General features: G+C 40.3%; 1 protein-coding gene across 1 annotated transcript in view; it reads left to right on the forward strand.

The window, feature by feature from the left end:
- The window catches only part of SUCLG2 (succinate-CoA ligase GDP-forming subunit beta), a 215016-nt gene that overhangs the window by 128179 nt on the left and 69879 nt on the right, over window positions 1-16958 (forward strand). The window contains exons 8-9 of the mRNA XM_039482509.1: window positions 3320-3481; window positions 5495-5637. Of these exons, the coding sequence (XP_039338443.1) occupies window positions 3320-3481; window positions 5495-5637 (305 nt within the window). The remainder of the gene's footprint in view (window positions 1-3319; window positions 3482-5494; window positions 5638-16958) is intronic.

Here is a 16958-nt window from a genome sequence, read left to right on the forward strand (position 1 = left end):
TGCAGCGCTGGGGTGCCAGTGTAAACAGTGATTAATCTTACTACGCTGTAACTGACCTCCAGAACCTTCCCATAATGCTTTTTAAGTAAAGATAACACTCTTTGTTTTGTTGTGATGCCTCTCGGGGCTCCCGGAGCTGCTTATCTAAAAAAGAAACACAGCTACTGTTTGCTCGAGCAGAGGCAGGCAGGGGGATGAATGTCCATAGCTAGTGTTTGCTTGAGGAGAGAAGCAGCCCGGAGAGGGGAAGGTGGGGTCCTTTTTGGAGCAGCTGCTTATCTGGTCCTAAGCTATTTGCATTTAGTGAATGAGAGAGAGGTGGGGGAAGGGGTCCAAACTTTTAAAATGATTGAAGGTTGGTGCTGTGTATCTTCAAGTCCTTAGAACTTGCAAGGCAGGGAGCTGACACACAGTGTCAGCTCCAAAAATCCACTCACTCTGTCTCCCCCACGCTCCCTGTCACACTCCACCCCGCCCCACCCTTTTGAAAAGCACGTTGCAGCCACTTGAACGCTGGGATAGCTGCCCATAATGCACCACTCCCAACACCGCTGCAAATGTGGCCACACTGCAGTGCTGGTAGCTGTCAGTGTGGCCACACTGCAGCGCTTTCCCTACGCAGCTGTACAAAGACAGCTTTAACTCCCAGCGCTGTACAGCTGCAAGTGTAGCCTTGCTCTAAGTGCAGGTATTGGTGCTCTTGAACAGATCGTGCTCTGTAGCTGGGAGATTGATGCGGGGAGCCAGGTCAGTACCTTCTACTGATGAGGTTCACGGCAGTTGGGAAGAATTGATGTAGCTGGGACAGCCTCTGAGCTTTTCAGGAGTGACTGAGGGTGCAGGAGGTTGCGTGGGGAAGCTTGCATCCTCAGAAGGACTGTCGCAGTGGCCGCACCACTTTTTCCCACTCCTCTATACCTGGTGAGTGTAGCAGGAGCACAGTGCCTGCAGGAACTGCCTGAGTGGCAGAGATGCAGGGAATTCTCCCTCTGTCCGATTTCTGCTTTGTTCACAGCAGAGGATGCCTGCAGCATTTCATCCTTTAAAAACTTAACAAAAAAGAACAAAAACCCAACAACACACCCTTCTGTGTCTAGGCACATTTGAATAGCTTATTGCAATTATTTATCCTGAAAATTTATCCTGCACATGAAGAGAGTTTTTTCTTATCAAAATAACAATTCAGATGGGCTTATTTTTTGCTGCTTTTATTTTTCACTTATGTCTGCATTTCTGTTATGAAATGCATTGTCCTGTTTGTTTCCTTTTGTCTCATTTTGTAACACATTCCTTTGTTAACACTTTTGGGTCAAAGGCCTATAACTCAATATTTATTTATTAGTATTTATTTATTTATTATTTTTTTGTTCTCGGTATAAGCTGTTGAATTAGCAACTCCCCAAATCTTTTATTACTAAAACAAACAACAAAAACTCTCCATGAATAGAAGTATTGAAGCTTTCTTTGATATTTGTTCAGAAGGAAAATTCATTTGTATAATCTATCATGCGTGTAACAATGTGCTTTTGATGGTGAAAATTGTTTGATAAATATTAATGGGTGGGTTTTTTTTCTTGCTACTTTGTACGTAGCATGGCCTTTTGTTAAAGATGAATGTTCCACAGAAATAAGATTCCGTTAATGTGACATTGAAAATGTTTACGTCTAAGGTAAATTTAGAATGGAAGACCAAGGGCCCCCAAAACTGCATTTTAATCTAGCTCTGGATCGTTTCATTAAATAAGTCAGGTAGCATTTGAAAAGGGAAATTGGTTGTATGGTTCTGATGTTGGTATAGGCCCTAATTCATTGTAAACAAAAATTAATGCATTACTAGTACGTTGGAAAGCATATTATTAACTTCACGTATTTCTTATTCTAGCAGATTCCCATATGACATACTTGCATAATTTTGTACTTATTATAGGGTAAGATCTAGAATCTTCCATGGGATATTTATCACATATGTACACTAGTAAGTAGTTCTCCAAAACTGCAGTAGCTGAGACTGGTCTTGAGCTATTGTAATTTATTCCAGTATTGATTGTGAGTCAAGGGCAGCAAATTATTTTATTTAAAAGAATTAAAACAAAACTATTCCATCAGGAAGTAAGACTAATACTTTCCTATATGGCATTCTCTTTTGTTTTCTCTGTGCGTATGTCTGTGCATGTGTGCACACAACAGTGGCAAGACACAGCTGAAAACACAATAGATACAGACAAACATTGCTATCAATTTAATATTATAATAATAGCTTTAATGGTTTCCATGCAGTTAGTCTGGCTGGCTTGCTGCAAAACATCAATTGCTCTAGCCAGTCATTAATTTCTAGTAAACGTCCAAACCAGAGATCATTAGTGCTGAGATAATAAAGTAATCTGTATATATTCTTATTTTTACTATCACAATTTTTAATCTATTAAGATGTTTGCCTTTGCAAAACCCATAAATGTAGTCAGTCAGTGTTCCTCATATCCGGTCATAGTAAACTCATTTTTCACCCTTAGAATTAAAATAGCCCATTACTATTATTAAATATAGTCCTGTTTAGTTGCTGCTTAGTGCAACAGATGTTCAAGTTGAAGAAAAGCCTTGTATGTACTTTCCCGTTGTCTTTATTTGTAAAAAGTTATGTGTTGATCATGCTTAATGTATACTTAAAACTGTTGTTAATTTCTTTAAAGGAAGAGTTTGCAAGACTGTAAAATAAAGAATATAACCGGAGAAAAAGTTTATCTACTATGGAGCTACTTAATGTATGTGGGGGGTGTATATGTGTGTGTGTGTGTGTGTATATATATATATATATATATAAAATATATGACTCTGCATTTGACTTTAAATCCATTATGATCGTTTCGAAAAGTTGTAACACTTTGAGGTTGGAGGACCTACAAGTTTGCTAATGGATGAAATGATTTGTTGGGGTCACTACAACTGTATAGATCATGAAAACCACCCTCGTAACTGACATCTTTATGGACGGGGCTGTTAAAATGAGCATGAACACAAACTGTTCTCCTACCTCTAGAAGTGGTTTCCACAACCCATAACTTAAGACACCTTGACATTATTGCGTGGGGAAGCTTGCACTGCCATCACCCATGCCTGGACTGTGGGAAAATGTGTTTTAGAGCCCTAGTCCTGCTTTCCAAAACTTCTCTTGATTACTATGGAAGCAAAATCAGGGCCTTAGTACATAATTATGAAAGAATATTGCACTTTTATGTGACATTACACACACGGTGGTGAATTTCTGAATTCAAAATGACCATTCAATATCCATAATCTGATGATTTTTCCCCTCTTCATTTAGTTGTTTGCTTTGATGCCAAGATAAACTTTGACGACAATGCTGAGTTTAGGCAAAAAGAGATATTTGCCATGGATGACAAGTCTGAGAATGAGCCTATGGAAAATGAAGCTGCCAAATATGACTTAAAGTACATAGGACTGGATGGGAACATTGCTTGCTTTGGTAAGAAAAGCAGTCTGTCTTGGTCAATTATCTTGGGGTAACCAGTTAACAATTCAGAGTTTTCAATATCAGTTGACTAATCTGTTTCTGTTTACAGTCATTTACAGAGAGTATTGTCAGAAATGTTTACAATTGAGTAATAATCTAAATACATACAATTACTCACATGCTTAATTGTTTTCAGGATCCAGTCCTATTTTATTACCAGTGAACTCTTTAAAGTGACACCACCAATTCAAAAATCACATTTCCATCTGATGACACTGTATCTACTGTTACAAGTGACCCCTAAGATTGTTAGCTTATTGGTTGATTGTTAGTCATATAGTGAGTATTACTGTGACTGAAAGAGATTAAAGACAAGTATATGCTTTCTCAATTTATAAAATTTGCTTGATTTGTGTGTTTTGTTTTTCATTCTACTTTTTGACAGCACTTTGAGTGAATAGTCCTTTTTATTGTTTTGCTGATGTTGCCTGCACTTCACCAAATTCTGTAAGAAGGTAATAGTAGTAATAAGTAATACCAGTACTACCAACAGCAAACATGAAGCTGAAATTGAAGGGGCAGCAGGCAGGAGTGCGCACATAGTTTAAAAAGGGGGTGAGGTTGATATGCAAGTCTGTGCATGTTTAGCGCTGCTATTTTCAGGTTAGCCCAGATGACCCTTCTAGATATCAACAGTGGGTGCAGGGGAGGCGGGGGGAATTATTTAAAAAAATCAGAAAATACTATTTAAAAGGCTTTAAAAAACAAAATCAAAATCAAACTGGATTGGTTTCTCACAATGTAAATTTGGCTCCCTTGACATCTCAATATTTCTCGTGTCAAACAGTAACTGATAAATCTTGCATTATGTTGAAACCTTTGTTTTAACTGAAATTCCGTTTTTCATAGAAGTAAAATAGGTAAAAATTTAAATTATGTAAAACATTTTTAGTTTCATGTAAATTGTTTAAGCCAGAACATTTTATTCTGAAAAGAATTGACTTCATCATTTTGATCCGAATTAGCTAAAATGGTTTATCCTCCAGAGATGGAGGAGTGGTATATGGAGGTAATATAACTTCTGTTACTGCCCACAGATTATAGTGCTTAGATTTATGCTCTACCCACTTATTTGAAAGATCCTCAGGTTGCAGTAGAACCAATTCATTGCTTTGAAACTGCATTGGTCTTAATCTTTTAAAGGAACTAACATTAAAAAAAAAGTGTAGCTCATTAAACCATCAGTATCATCGTATTCAGTGCCTGAGACCTCATCCTTATGGTTCTCTTCTGTACAGTAGAAACTTGCATAAAATTACATGTGATATAAAAAGACTTATTTTGTACAGAAGCAATAACTTTAATGTACCAAACCATTCGGATTCATTTCACCCGGATGAGTTAATGTCCTTGCAACACTAGCAGCATGTAAAGTAGCAAAGGATATGGGATGCCAGTGTGTCAAGACATTTTAATAGAAGAAAGCATTACCCTTTTTGAACATCGTGTAAGAATTTTCATGATTTGAACACTTTTGTTAAAATGAATATTCAGTTTTAAAATATTTTGTAATGCAGTATTAGTCTTACCAAGGTTAATGAAATTAGACATGGTTTGTAAGTGTGGCAGGGGAATTAGGGGATCAGTAATAAGTGAAGGATACTTTACTTTGGGTTTCTGCTAGGCTCAGAATAACTTTTGTCCTTTACTCTGAGGGGGATATTTGTGTGCAGTTACATGTGTGGTGCGTAATCCTCTTTAATTATTATGAAATCCCTTTTCTCAGAAGTTTTGGGTTTTTTTTGTACAGGATGCCCTTCATATGATTTTGTTCATTTATGTCAACTAAGTCACTCCTGAAAAATTCAGGTGCTGGTGTTTTTTGAAGCAAATCAAGTGGAGCCGGAAATAAGTGAAGTTTTAGGACTAGTCTGTGCCTTGAACTGATGTGTGATAGTTAAATCGCATTTCACAAGTCTGAATTCCCTTTTGTAAAATATCAGCCTCTGACTCTTACAATTACAGTGAATGGAGCTGGTCTTGCTATGGCAACCTGTGATATCATTTCCCTTAATGGTGGAAAGCCAGCCAACTTCCTGGATCTTGGTGGAGGTGTGAAGGAAGCACAAGTCTATCAGGCATTCAAATTGCTCACTGCTGATCCTAAGGTAAAATAATTATCTTTCTACAGAATGTTTCCTAATGTAATATATAATAGGTAATATGTCTAAAAAAATCAGTAAATGCTAAAATAATAGAAATGATGATTTTTTGGAGAACTTGAGATACTTTCAGAGACATGGTCTGAAAACAGTGGTTTTCAATCTGTGGTCTGCAGACCCTTGAGTTGATGGTCATGGTGAGACACGGAGGGACTGGGAGGCACTTTCAGTTCTGGCACTCACAGTTCTCACCAACCTCCCACCACCCAACTCCCATGTTTAATCTCTCTGTGCCCCAGGTCCCCATCTATAAAATGGGAGGAATAAAAAAATCCAATCATATTTATCTAGGGGCATTCCCATTATCATTGTCATGTTCGTGCTCGCCGAGCGGCAGTTAGATCTCTCTCTACTATGCTATAATACACAAAATGGAGCTTACAGGAGGGCCTTGTGACCACTTCAAGGGGCATCTCTCTCTCTCTCTCTCTCTCTCTATATTATTAATTATTTTTGATGCCACATCTGATCAATTCTAAATTTCAGGGAATGTTCTAGGCATCATTAGCCTGGGGGGTAAATCAGAAACCAGAGAAAGGGGGCAGAAGGGCACAAATCCAGCCCCTGCCAGCACCATCAGCAGCCTCTCTCTCTCTCTGTCTCTGCTGTCTGTCAAACAACAATTCAACAATGGCACTTATTAATGCCTGCCTTCTATTCTAGCATTCCCCCTCATCATCTCTCAAATTCATCTAATGAAATTTATTTAGACCTGACCCATCTCCCTGAGAAAGAGAGAAAGAAGGGCAGGGCAGGGGCAGAGGAAGGGGAAGAAGGTCATGAACAGACAGTCCTTAGCATGCACAGGGCCAGGCAGGGGGAGGCCCAGGGGGGGGAGTAGTGTGGGAAGTGAGCCCTAGGTGGGAGGGAATGTTGGGGTGGGGGGCTGGCATGGGGCATGGGAGTTTTGAGAGAGATAGAGAGTCCCTGCTGAAAGGTGGGAAAGTGGGTGGCCATGTGAATGGAATGGTGAAGAAAGGCACACACAACCACAACCTGTGGTGTGACAGTCTACCCTAGGTCCACCCACCCCATGGGGGAGACTGAACCCCAAAGAATGAGCAATCGTACAGTCATATTGTGTATAAACTATTTCAAGTGAGGTCTTTTATGAAAGCTTGTGATGTTCTGAACGTGATTGATTGATGATGTTTCTGTGTTTGTGTGTGTGTGCAGAGCTGCTTGGGGGGAAGAAGGGCTGGGGTGCCTGCCTGCAAGGAAGTAGTAGGGCTGATGAAGCTTTGTGCTTGTGGGCTGGCTACTGGTGTCAGGACTCTGAGCCACAACAGCACAGCAGTCTCTGCTTGAGAACACAAAAAAAAAAAGCAAAAGGTGCTGCAGTCAGGGTGTGGGTGGGGGGGGGGGGCGCAGAATTATCTTAGAGAGGAGAGATTTGAACAGTTATCTGCACTACGCCTGAGACTGGTCAGCACTGCTAGATCCTCCCTCACTTTTGTGAGTACTAGAGTCACAGATTTTTTTAAAAAAAGAAAAGGGTTTGACATTTGTCTGTATTATTCAGAGATGGGTGTCTAATACAGTAATCAAGGACTGAATAGAGGTAGAGATTTGGAGACTAAATTGCAACATAGAGACTCACAGATAAGTATGGTGTGGTCTTGCCTCGACAACGTACTGCAGTGATGATTATGGAATAAAGTCAGATGTGCTCTAACGCTATCATTGTGACTGCAGATTTCCTAGGTGCTCTGCATGTGCTGATTTTGATGAGACATGTATCCAGTTTAATTAATTAATATTATTCAGAGGCATTTCTGTACCTCTCATTAATATCTGACTGACTATCACCATCCTTCTCCAGATCTTCACTCTGATTTCAGTGGAGATAACTGGCATAGCTCAATGGATCTATACCATTTTACCGTGTGAGAGTCCAGCCCGAGATGTTCAAGTCACGAGCCTGAATGCTCCATAGCTCATGTCTCTATATTTTTTATTTCATTTTTCCTTTCTTCATTTCATTTACTTAACCTTCTCCTGTTTGTCCCTTTATCTCCTTCTTTTTTTATATTTTTACGTTACCCTTTGTGTATTGTCTCTCTGTCTCTCTCTTTTCACTGAATGAATTTTCTTACTTTGCAGGCCTTTTCCTGTTTTGTTTTATTTCTCTCTCCCTTTGTTCTCTCATTCACTTTCTGACCATTTCCCTTTGCTTCCCACTCCTGACTGCTTAGTATCCCAGTGGGCAAGTACTTTTTCTAGAATAGTTTTCAGCAGGACACTTATCTGCCGGAGGGCATTTAACTAATAGGAATGTCAGATGCTGTAGCGCATAAGTACAAGGGGTGGTTTTGGCTTTGTCCACTTTAGATTTTGAATCTTATAGAAATTACTGCTCATCATCCATTTTTAAGTTATTAACCTCAGATCCTTTGACTCTGTCCCTGCGCACCAGTCAACGTTCCCCAGCTTTTATGTTTTAGTCACCTAGAGGGGCTTTGTCTGGTTTCAGTGAGGCACTTCTGATACCTCTCGTCAGCCCTGTGATTTCACTGATTTAGCTTTTATCCTTTTGGCTCCATGGCCATTAGTGACACTGTTTCAAGTCAGCATGATATCAGCTGAAATTCAGCTTTCATTTTCAGCAGTAATTTATGAAGAAAATGTGTGGGATTCAAATAGGATTTCTGAGGACATATAGCGGTGTATCAGTCTCCTATTAAACACAGGGTACACAGCAAAGAAAAACACGTGGCTGGCCCGTGCCAGCCGAATCGGGTTCACGGGACTTGGGCTGTGGAGCTGTTTCACTGCTGGGTAGACTTCCTCGCACAATCCTAGAGCCCGGGCTCCAGCCCTGAAGCCTACACAGCAATGAAAGAGCCCCGCAGCTGAGCCCTGTGATCCCAAGTCGGCTGGCACTGGCCAGCTGCAGGTGTCTGGCTGCTGTGTAGACGTATCCACAGGCACAAATCAACTGTACCAGGTTTGGACAAACTAGAGGCTAAACTCATTATGTACGTGTGACCATCCTTATTTCTGTGCATCTTATGGTCACAGAGAAGCTTATTGCCAATTTAAAAATAAACATTTTATATTTTTTTCTTTTCAGTAAACAAATGGCAGTTTAATATCGGGTCCTTCCTCAATCTGAATACTATTTTCTGCATTTACAGGGAGATGGAAAAGATGATCTAATGAGCCTTTTCCATTTCTTAATTAAAAGCATATTGAGCTTTGATCCCCATGGGTTATGATGTTTAGTATAGTACTTGGAGTCAGTAGTCAGTTTTTAATTACCCTACAAGCTTTAACCTGTTTCCTACCTTATCCAAGAAAATAAAAATTTGCTCTTGGGAGTTTCCAGGCCTATTAAAGATAGAGCCTCTGAGAATTATATAAACCACAAGCTGCCCTGAGGGCAGCTGACTACAATATATTGTTCTGAACTTTTAGCTGGGGACTCTACAAGAAATTAAATCTTCCAGAAAATGATCAAATATACTTTAAAACAGGACTCGCTCTTTAAATGTCTTTGAAGTGTATATTTGTTATAAAGTATTGGGCAAGGAAGTGGGTAGTGCAAAGCTGAGAACATTCTGTTTGAGGAGAAGTTCATGATGTTTTTGTAGTTTGACAGGTTTCCTAAGTCTGCTTGTTAATGGCGGCATGTCAGAAAAGAAATTAGTAACGTTTCTTGGAAAACACCAACCATGGAAATACCAACTTTAAAATTTGAGCTTTTCATCCTATTCTGACCTTGTTTGCTGTCTTCCAGCTAGTCGGTGCTGCATTTGTCAGACTGGCTGTAGAAGTGGTGCTGAATGTTTTTTTTTCCCCTAGCAGCCCAAAATCTGGCCGCGTTTTTCTTCTTGTGACCCCACTTGCCTGTCTCCTTTGCACAAATTCCTGTGGTGCCTCTGCCTTGGCAGAAGTTGAGCTCTCTTCCCTTTCCTGTGGCTACCTGCATGAAGAAGGGAGAGTTCTGGTCTCTGTCCTCGTTTTCCAAGCTGCTTGGGAGGCATCAGTGGGATTTCATTGCTCTTCTTTCTCACATAATAAGGCAGAAAATAAGTTGCGTCTTCAGTGCCACAGCAGTGCTAAGGGGCTTGTTTGACACCCTCAGATGAGCGGAGTGGAGTGCTGATCAGCAAACTCCTGGTAGAGTGCTGATCAGTGAGCAGTTACTTGTTCTCACCAAATTCTTCTTTTGTCCTCACCGGTGTTGAAAAACACTGACCTATTATTGATTATTTGTATTACAGTACTTTCTAGGAGCCCTGGTGATGGACCCAATGTACTTGAAAGTCTAAAAGGTATTGACAGGGTAGGAACAGTGGTCGACTGGATAGGGCACTGGACTGGAACTCAGGAGATCTGGGTTCAGTTCCCAGCCCAGACACGGACTTGATGTGCGACTTTGGGAAAGTCACTTTAATCTACCTTGTGCCTCAGTTCCCAGTCTGTAAAATGGAGATATTCGTCTCTCTCACAGGAAGGATAAAATATAATCAGATATTAAAGTGAAGAAGTTTGTATAAGTAGACAGATGCAAAGTCACCTTAAGGAAATTATAAGCAGTTCTGTTTTACCATTGACCGACCTCCAGCACTGACCTGAACAGTGGAATCTAAATGCAATGATGCATTGAAAAGTAGTTAACTTCACTGAAAAGAGGGACTGAAATTAATCTCTTTCAACAACTGAAGCTCCTATTGTTTTAAATGGTGTAATTGACAATGGCAGAATTTAATCCAATCAGTTGATGTTAGCAAGTGTTTACTTGTCATATATGAAAAAAATTATATTGACTAACAAATATTTTTCAAGCAAAATATTATATATTGACATCTGTTAACTCATATAAAGGGAATAATTAATGCCAAACCCAAGAGAAGCTTAATTTGTTTTTCCTTCAGCCATTCCTTAGTCCAAACAGATTATTGTTTTATGAATATGAAATAAGCATTCTTATTCCTATCACTGCTGTTTGCTTATGTCAGATGCATCTCTCTGTCCATCTCAGTGAAGGAAAAATAATGGCATTGATGGGCTTTGACATTCAGTTGTGTGTGAAGCAGAGGTCTCGTGGTTTTTCATTTTCTCAACATCCGAGGCACTAAACAGAATTCAGAAGGAGAGTATCATTAAATATTTTGCAATTCACTTATTTTCCAGCTGTGCTTTGTGTTCAGATAATACAGGTTATCTTTGCTTATTACAGAAGAGCTATTTGCCATCAGTTTATCATTTGGGCTTGAGGGATTCTGAATATTAGTTTTCTTAAAGTTGCAGCCCATTACGTAGTAGCAGAAGGGAGTTGTTGTTTTGTACTACCATAGCAGAAGTTTGAGTTTATTAAGAGATTTTGGGCTCAGGGGGAGAGAAAGTAAAGTGAAACTTCACACTTCAACCAGGAAATCGTTTAATTTACTTGGACTTTATCTTGTGGGAGTGTATGAGTTCAATTCATAAAACCCAGAGTTCCCATGCTGCGTAGCGGCAGCAAGTCAGGACGGGGCGGGGAACAGTTATTTCCTGGAGTAGTATGTGAGAGTAGAGCAGCCTGGTCAATTAAACATATACAGACACTTGCTCAAGGGTGTTGTTTCTGAAGTCATAGTTCCTCCCATCAGCCCGGTTGCTAACTATCTTTTATCATAAAGGTGTGGCTTTACTGTGTGAAAATGTCATTTTCATACTCAGGAGTTTTGTGCCTTGTGTGTATTCAAAATTCTAGGTTAATGATAAACATAAGGTTTTTATGGTTGTGTTAACTCTCACCTCTGCAGAGTCCAAAGAGTTTTCGTAGAGTGAGTTGCATTGTTTTCCTCCTTATGCCTCTTCAAAAGATCTTTCTACTAAGTTTGCCTCAGCTGTGGTTGTCAGGTCCACTGAGGGCACGGTGATCACACAAGTTCTTTGTGGGGCAGAGACTGTCTTTTTGTTCTGTTTTTGTACCGCACCTAGCACAATGGGGTCCTGGTCTGACTGGGCTCCTAGGCGCTATGGAAATACAATAACATTATTGAAGGGCAGTGGGTTTGCACAAGTGTCAGTAAAAGTTGAATTTAACCTGCAGTACATTGTAAACCTGGTAGTGAGGTGGGCGGAGGAAGGAACCCAGCTGGACAGTGAGTAAGACTTGCAGTCCAGTGAATGCCCAGGGCCAGCTCAGTGTATTATATCAAAGAGGGAACACTGTACACAAAACTAAGTGATTGGGCAACAAAATGGCAAATGAAATTTAATGTGGATAAATGTAAAGTAATGCACATTGGGAAAAATAACCCCAACTATACATGCAATATGCTGGGGCTAATTTAGCTACAACTAATCAGGAAAAAGATCTTGGAGTCATCATGGATAATTCGCCGAAGACATCTACGCAGTGTGCAGTGGAAGTCAAAAAAGCAAACAGGATGTTAGTAATCATTATAAAGGGGATAGAGAATAAGAAGGAGAATATCTTTATTGCCTTATATAAATCTATGGTACGCCCACATCTTGAATACTGCGTACAGATGTGGTCTCCTCATATCAAAAAAGATATACTGGCATTAGAAAAGGTTCAGAGAAGGGCAACTAAAATGATTAGGGGTTTGGAACGGGTCCCTTAGGAGGAGAGATTAGAGACTAGGACAGAGGTCAGCAACCTTTCAAAAGTGATGTGCCGAGTCTTCATTTATTCACTCTTAATTTAAGGTTTCGCGTGCCAGTAATACATTTTAATGTTTTTAGACGGTCTCTTTCTATAAGTCTATAATATATAACTAAACTATTATTGTATGTAAAATAAATAAGTTTTTTAAAATGTTTAAGAAGCTTCATTTAAAATTAAATTAAAATGCAGAGCCCCCCCGGAACAGTGGCCAGTATCCGGGCAGTGTGAGTGCCACTGAAAATCAGCTTGCGTGCTGACTTCAGCACGTGTGCCATAGGTTGCCTACCCCTGGGCTAGGACTTTTCAGCTTGGAAAAGAGGAGACTAAGAGGGGAATATGATAGAGGTATATAAAATCATGACTGGTGTGAAGAAAGTGAATAAAGAAAAGTTATTTACTTGTTCCCTTAATAGAAGAACTACTGGCCACCAAATGAAATTAATGGGCAGCAGGTTTAAAACAAATAAAAGGAAGTTCTTCTTCACACAGCGCACAGTCAACTTGTGGAACTCCTTACCTGAGGAGGCTGTGACGGCTAGGACTATAACAGGGTTCAAAAGAGAACTAGATAAATTCATGGAGGTTAAGTCCATTAATGGCTATTAGCCAGGATGGGTAAGGAATGGTGTCCCTAGCCTCTGTTTGTCAGAGGGTGGATCTGGATGGCAGGAGAGAGATCACTTGATCATTGCCTGTTAGGTTCAATCCTTCTGAGGCACCTGGCATTGGCCACTGTCAGTAGACAGGATACTAGGCTGGATGGACCTTTGGTCTGACCCAGTATGGCCGTTCTTATATTCTTATGTACGTTGGCTCATCCCATGACACCCGCTGAAGCTCTGAAACATGGCTATTTATATTGCTTCCACTGTTCTTCCCTGCTGCTGAGAGTGGGGGAGTCAAGGCCAAGCTGCTATTCCTCCCACAGTTCTGCCGCGGCCATAGGAATAAAGGGGAATCAGCAAACTGTTGGGGACTGGTGCCTTTAACAGCTTCCTCTTTGCTCTTCAGCAGCATCTCTTTGGAATAAATAATCTTTAAAATCTGCAGGTGGAAGATGGTATGTAAAGTTTAAAACAAAGAAGGCTACATTAACCAGGGGCCCATTATAGGAATAGAGCAGAGTGGTAGTAGACTAGCCTCTTGGTCAATTTCTGTATTTAAGTAACTGACTGATTACTGGTAGTTGAGTTTTCTAAAGTTGTAAGGATGTCAGACTTCTGAGCATTAGGATCAGATGACCTTCCTGGCTCCCTCGGCTACCAGTGTCAATGTGTATACAGTGAAGTTGAAATGAAATGTAAATAGCACTCAGGTACAGACGTATTACAGCATGCTAGCGTCGGATTTGTTTGAATTGTCAGATTGCATGTCATTTCGGATAATATAGAGAGAACCGTATTCTTATATAGTCATTAGAAACCCTTTTGCTTTCTCATTCAAATATCATACATCCTTTACACACCTCATTACCCCGCTCTTCTTTGCCCAGCAGGCAAAGTGTTTTCTTTATGCCTTACGTGTTTTCCCGCAAGTGAGTGAAGCATGGGACGGATTTTTAAGTCCTTGAAAAGCTATTGTTGGAGAACTGTTGTAGTGAAAAATGTCCATGATGTGCTGGCTATATGCTAAAAATGGTGGATTTCTTTGAGAGGAAGCAATGCCTAGTCACTGAACTCGACTGGGAGCCAAGGCGTTCTGATGTGGACTCTGACTCTGACTTTGTCCTGCGACAAATACTTAGGTTTTAATTTTTTTAAATGTCTCCTAATGTTGGGCAGCTGTAAGATGTGGATTATAATACTCATCTACCTCATGGGGAAGCTGGGCATTAATTAAAGGTTTATGCAGTACATAAAAGATGTAAAGTGCCATAGAAGTGACGTTCTCTCAGTATGGCCTCCTTTCTTTTTGCAAAGCCACATCCTAACAGGGACTGTACACTTAGCGTTGCTTTTGTATGAGCCAAATGACAAATAAATAAATAAATATAAATAAATAGCAATACAAAATTGAGAGGTGCCCTGATTGTGTTTTTGACATCAAAGTCATGCAGTTTCAAGCTAGTAAATTATGTAAATATCAAATGCTTCAGCAGCTAGATCTAATTATGTCAACCTACTATTATTATTTTTCTCTTATGGTAGTGCCTGAGGCCTCAGTTGAACTCAGGAACCCATTCTACTAGGCACTGTGCAAACACCTAGTGAGAGACCATCCCTCCCCTGAAGAGATTACGGTCAAAACAGACAACAGAGACAGAGGGTGGGATGGGAAACAGAGCTGAAAACAACTTTCCCAAGGTCAAGGGTTAGTGGCTGAGCTGAGGATAGAACCCAGGTCTCATGACTCTTCAGACCCTTAGACCACACCCCCTCAGATGAATGTACGACCCCTAAATGTTAAAATATTTCTGTTTGAAGACAGGGCTATGATTGTTGTTTACGATGAAGCAACCAAATTTAAACAGTTTTTGTTTGAGACAACAATAGAATATTTGGAGGAGAGTCAAATTGCTAAATACTACTTCAGATTTTGTATAATCAGTAATGCTTTCTCTCTTCAGGCTTTTGATAGTGTCGGATTCCTATCATAGGGTCATAGTAGTTAGAGATGAAAAGGACTCATTAGATCATAGAGGCCCCTTTTAAGATTGGAATAGGGCAGGTCACATTTTCTGCATCAGGTTTCTGCAAATACCTTATCTTTTATTGAACGCAACGAGGCTTTGCAAGGGTGAAGATGTCCAGATGCCTTAGTGGGCATTAACTTGAGACATACCCATATTTTCATCAGTACTGTATCTGTGAGAAGATGTTTGCAATATAAACTAATAAAACTTGATCAGTTTTGCTTTTTTTAAAAACATACATCCTTGCGCTTGTGCAGGCATTATTCTGAAATGACTAGTCATCTTTGACACTATTTAATGTATGTGAAGCGCTAGAAAAACAAACTTTCATTTCAAAAAGGATTTTTCTTTTTTAAGAGATTGCCGGCATATTGCCAGTATTTGTGGAAATCTGCAATCTCACTTACGATTTACAAAGATAATTGTATTGCATCGATACATTTATAATCAAAAGTAACTGCATTTTAAAAAAGGGGATATTAGGTAATCCAAATAAGTATATATTAATGGCAAAAAGCTATATTAATGCAGAGTTAAGGTTGCTTGGTGATATGTTAGCCCCTTGCAAAACATTGAGTTGGGCGGAACTCAAACGACTGAAAACCAGGAAATGCGCAGTTAATGTTGCCCATATCCTCTTTCAGCAATGCCTCGATATGCCCCATTCACATGTACCTTTTCAGACTTTTGAGTTTTGCTTAACTCAGCGTTCTGCAAGTGGGTGACGTACCACCAAGCAACCTTAACTCTGGATTAATGTAGGGGGTTTTTGCCATTGAATTTCTCTTCTCAAAAAACTAGGATATGTTGTTGGTAGGAATCAGTAGTTATTTAGGCAGTTGTACACATCATGTCCTGCAATTTGCATACCTATGCGGCCAGCCAGCGCCTCCAATCCCCAACACACACACACACACATCAGCCAGGCCCCACCAGCCTGCTTCAATACTTCACCCCAGCTACCAATCCACATCTCCGACCATATATCTGAAGTCCTCACTCCCTGGTATGCAAAAGTTTCTATTGTTGTTACTTCTCCCACTTCCTATAACCTGATTCACATGTGGTTCCTAGAACGAAGGATAACTGTGTTATAGTGGAATGGTGTTCCTGACTGCATTTCAGAATGGTTGAAGAGTGGAGTTTGTGGCAGGGCCAGTGAGAGAAATTACAGAGGGGGTTTCTGTCCCAACATACTGACAGTTCTATGTTTGAGAGAAAGATCCTCTGACCCCTGTCTGATCGATATACCCCATCTCTGAGAAATAGTGAAGTGTCATGTTTCTGTGCCATACAGTACACATTTTCTAGTCAGCCATGAACCCTCCAATTTCCCAATTAATGTCTCTCCAACACTTATTAATAGCTTTCATATTGTCGCTGTAGCAATCATGCCAATCGTCAGCCAAATCAGAGAAGTCTATCACAGCTCCTGGACGCAAATCTCTGAGTTGGTCCAAATCTGCTCTCGTACATCATTTGAGGAGTACACCAGGAAAAAGGCCAAGATCATTTCCACCTGAGTGAATCCCCACAATGTCCAGGACTAGATCACAGTGCGTTAACGACTCAGCAAGGTCCATGTGGAGAGTTTATCTGCGGCAGCTTAGTTCGTAGTGAATTCACATCTCTGCTTGCCATGAACTAAATGTTCATGTAGACACACTCTGTGTGTGTCAGAATAGGTGTTCTGTTGATGCTGTATTGTTCAAGCTGCGGGCAGAATTTGGGTAGATGTTGCAGCTTCTCAGGAGTCCTCTTGGTAATGGTGTCAAAGCATGGCCAATGTTTACCTCATACGTGAATACAGGGTCAAGCATGAGTGGGCAGCAGGATACAACAAACAAGTGGACATGGCAGGTGCATTATATATCAAGTACAGATTAGAAGCACCACATGTTCCTGCCCAGTTCTTTGTCTGAGGACAGGGCTGGTTAGGGACGTTGATCTCAAGCCATATCTCATTAAGCGCCCATTGGGGTCTTCGTCTATTATTCACCTGTGATGGGA

The sequence above is a fragment of the Mauremys reevesii genome, linkage group 7 (genome assembly GCF_016161935.1).
Source record: "Mauremys reevesii isolate NIE-2019 linkage group 7, ASM1616193v1, whole genome shotgun sequence".
Lineage (NCBI taxonomy): Eukaryota > Metazoa > Chordata > Testudines > Geoemydidae > Mauremys > Mauremys reevesii.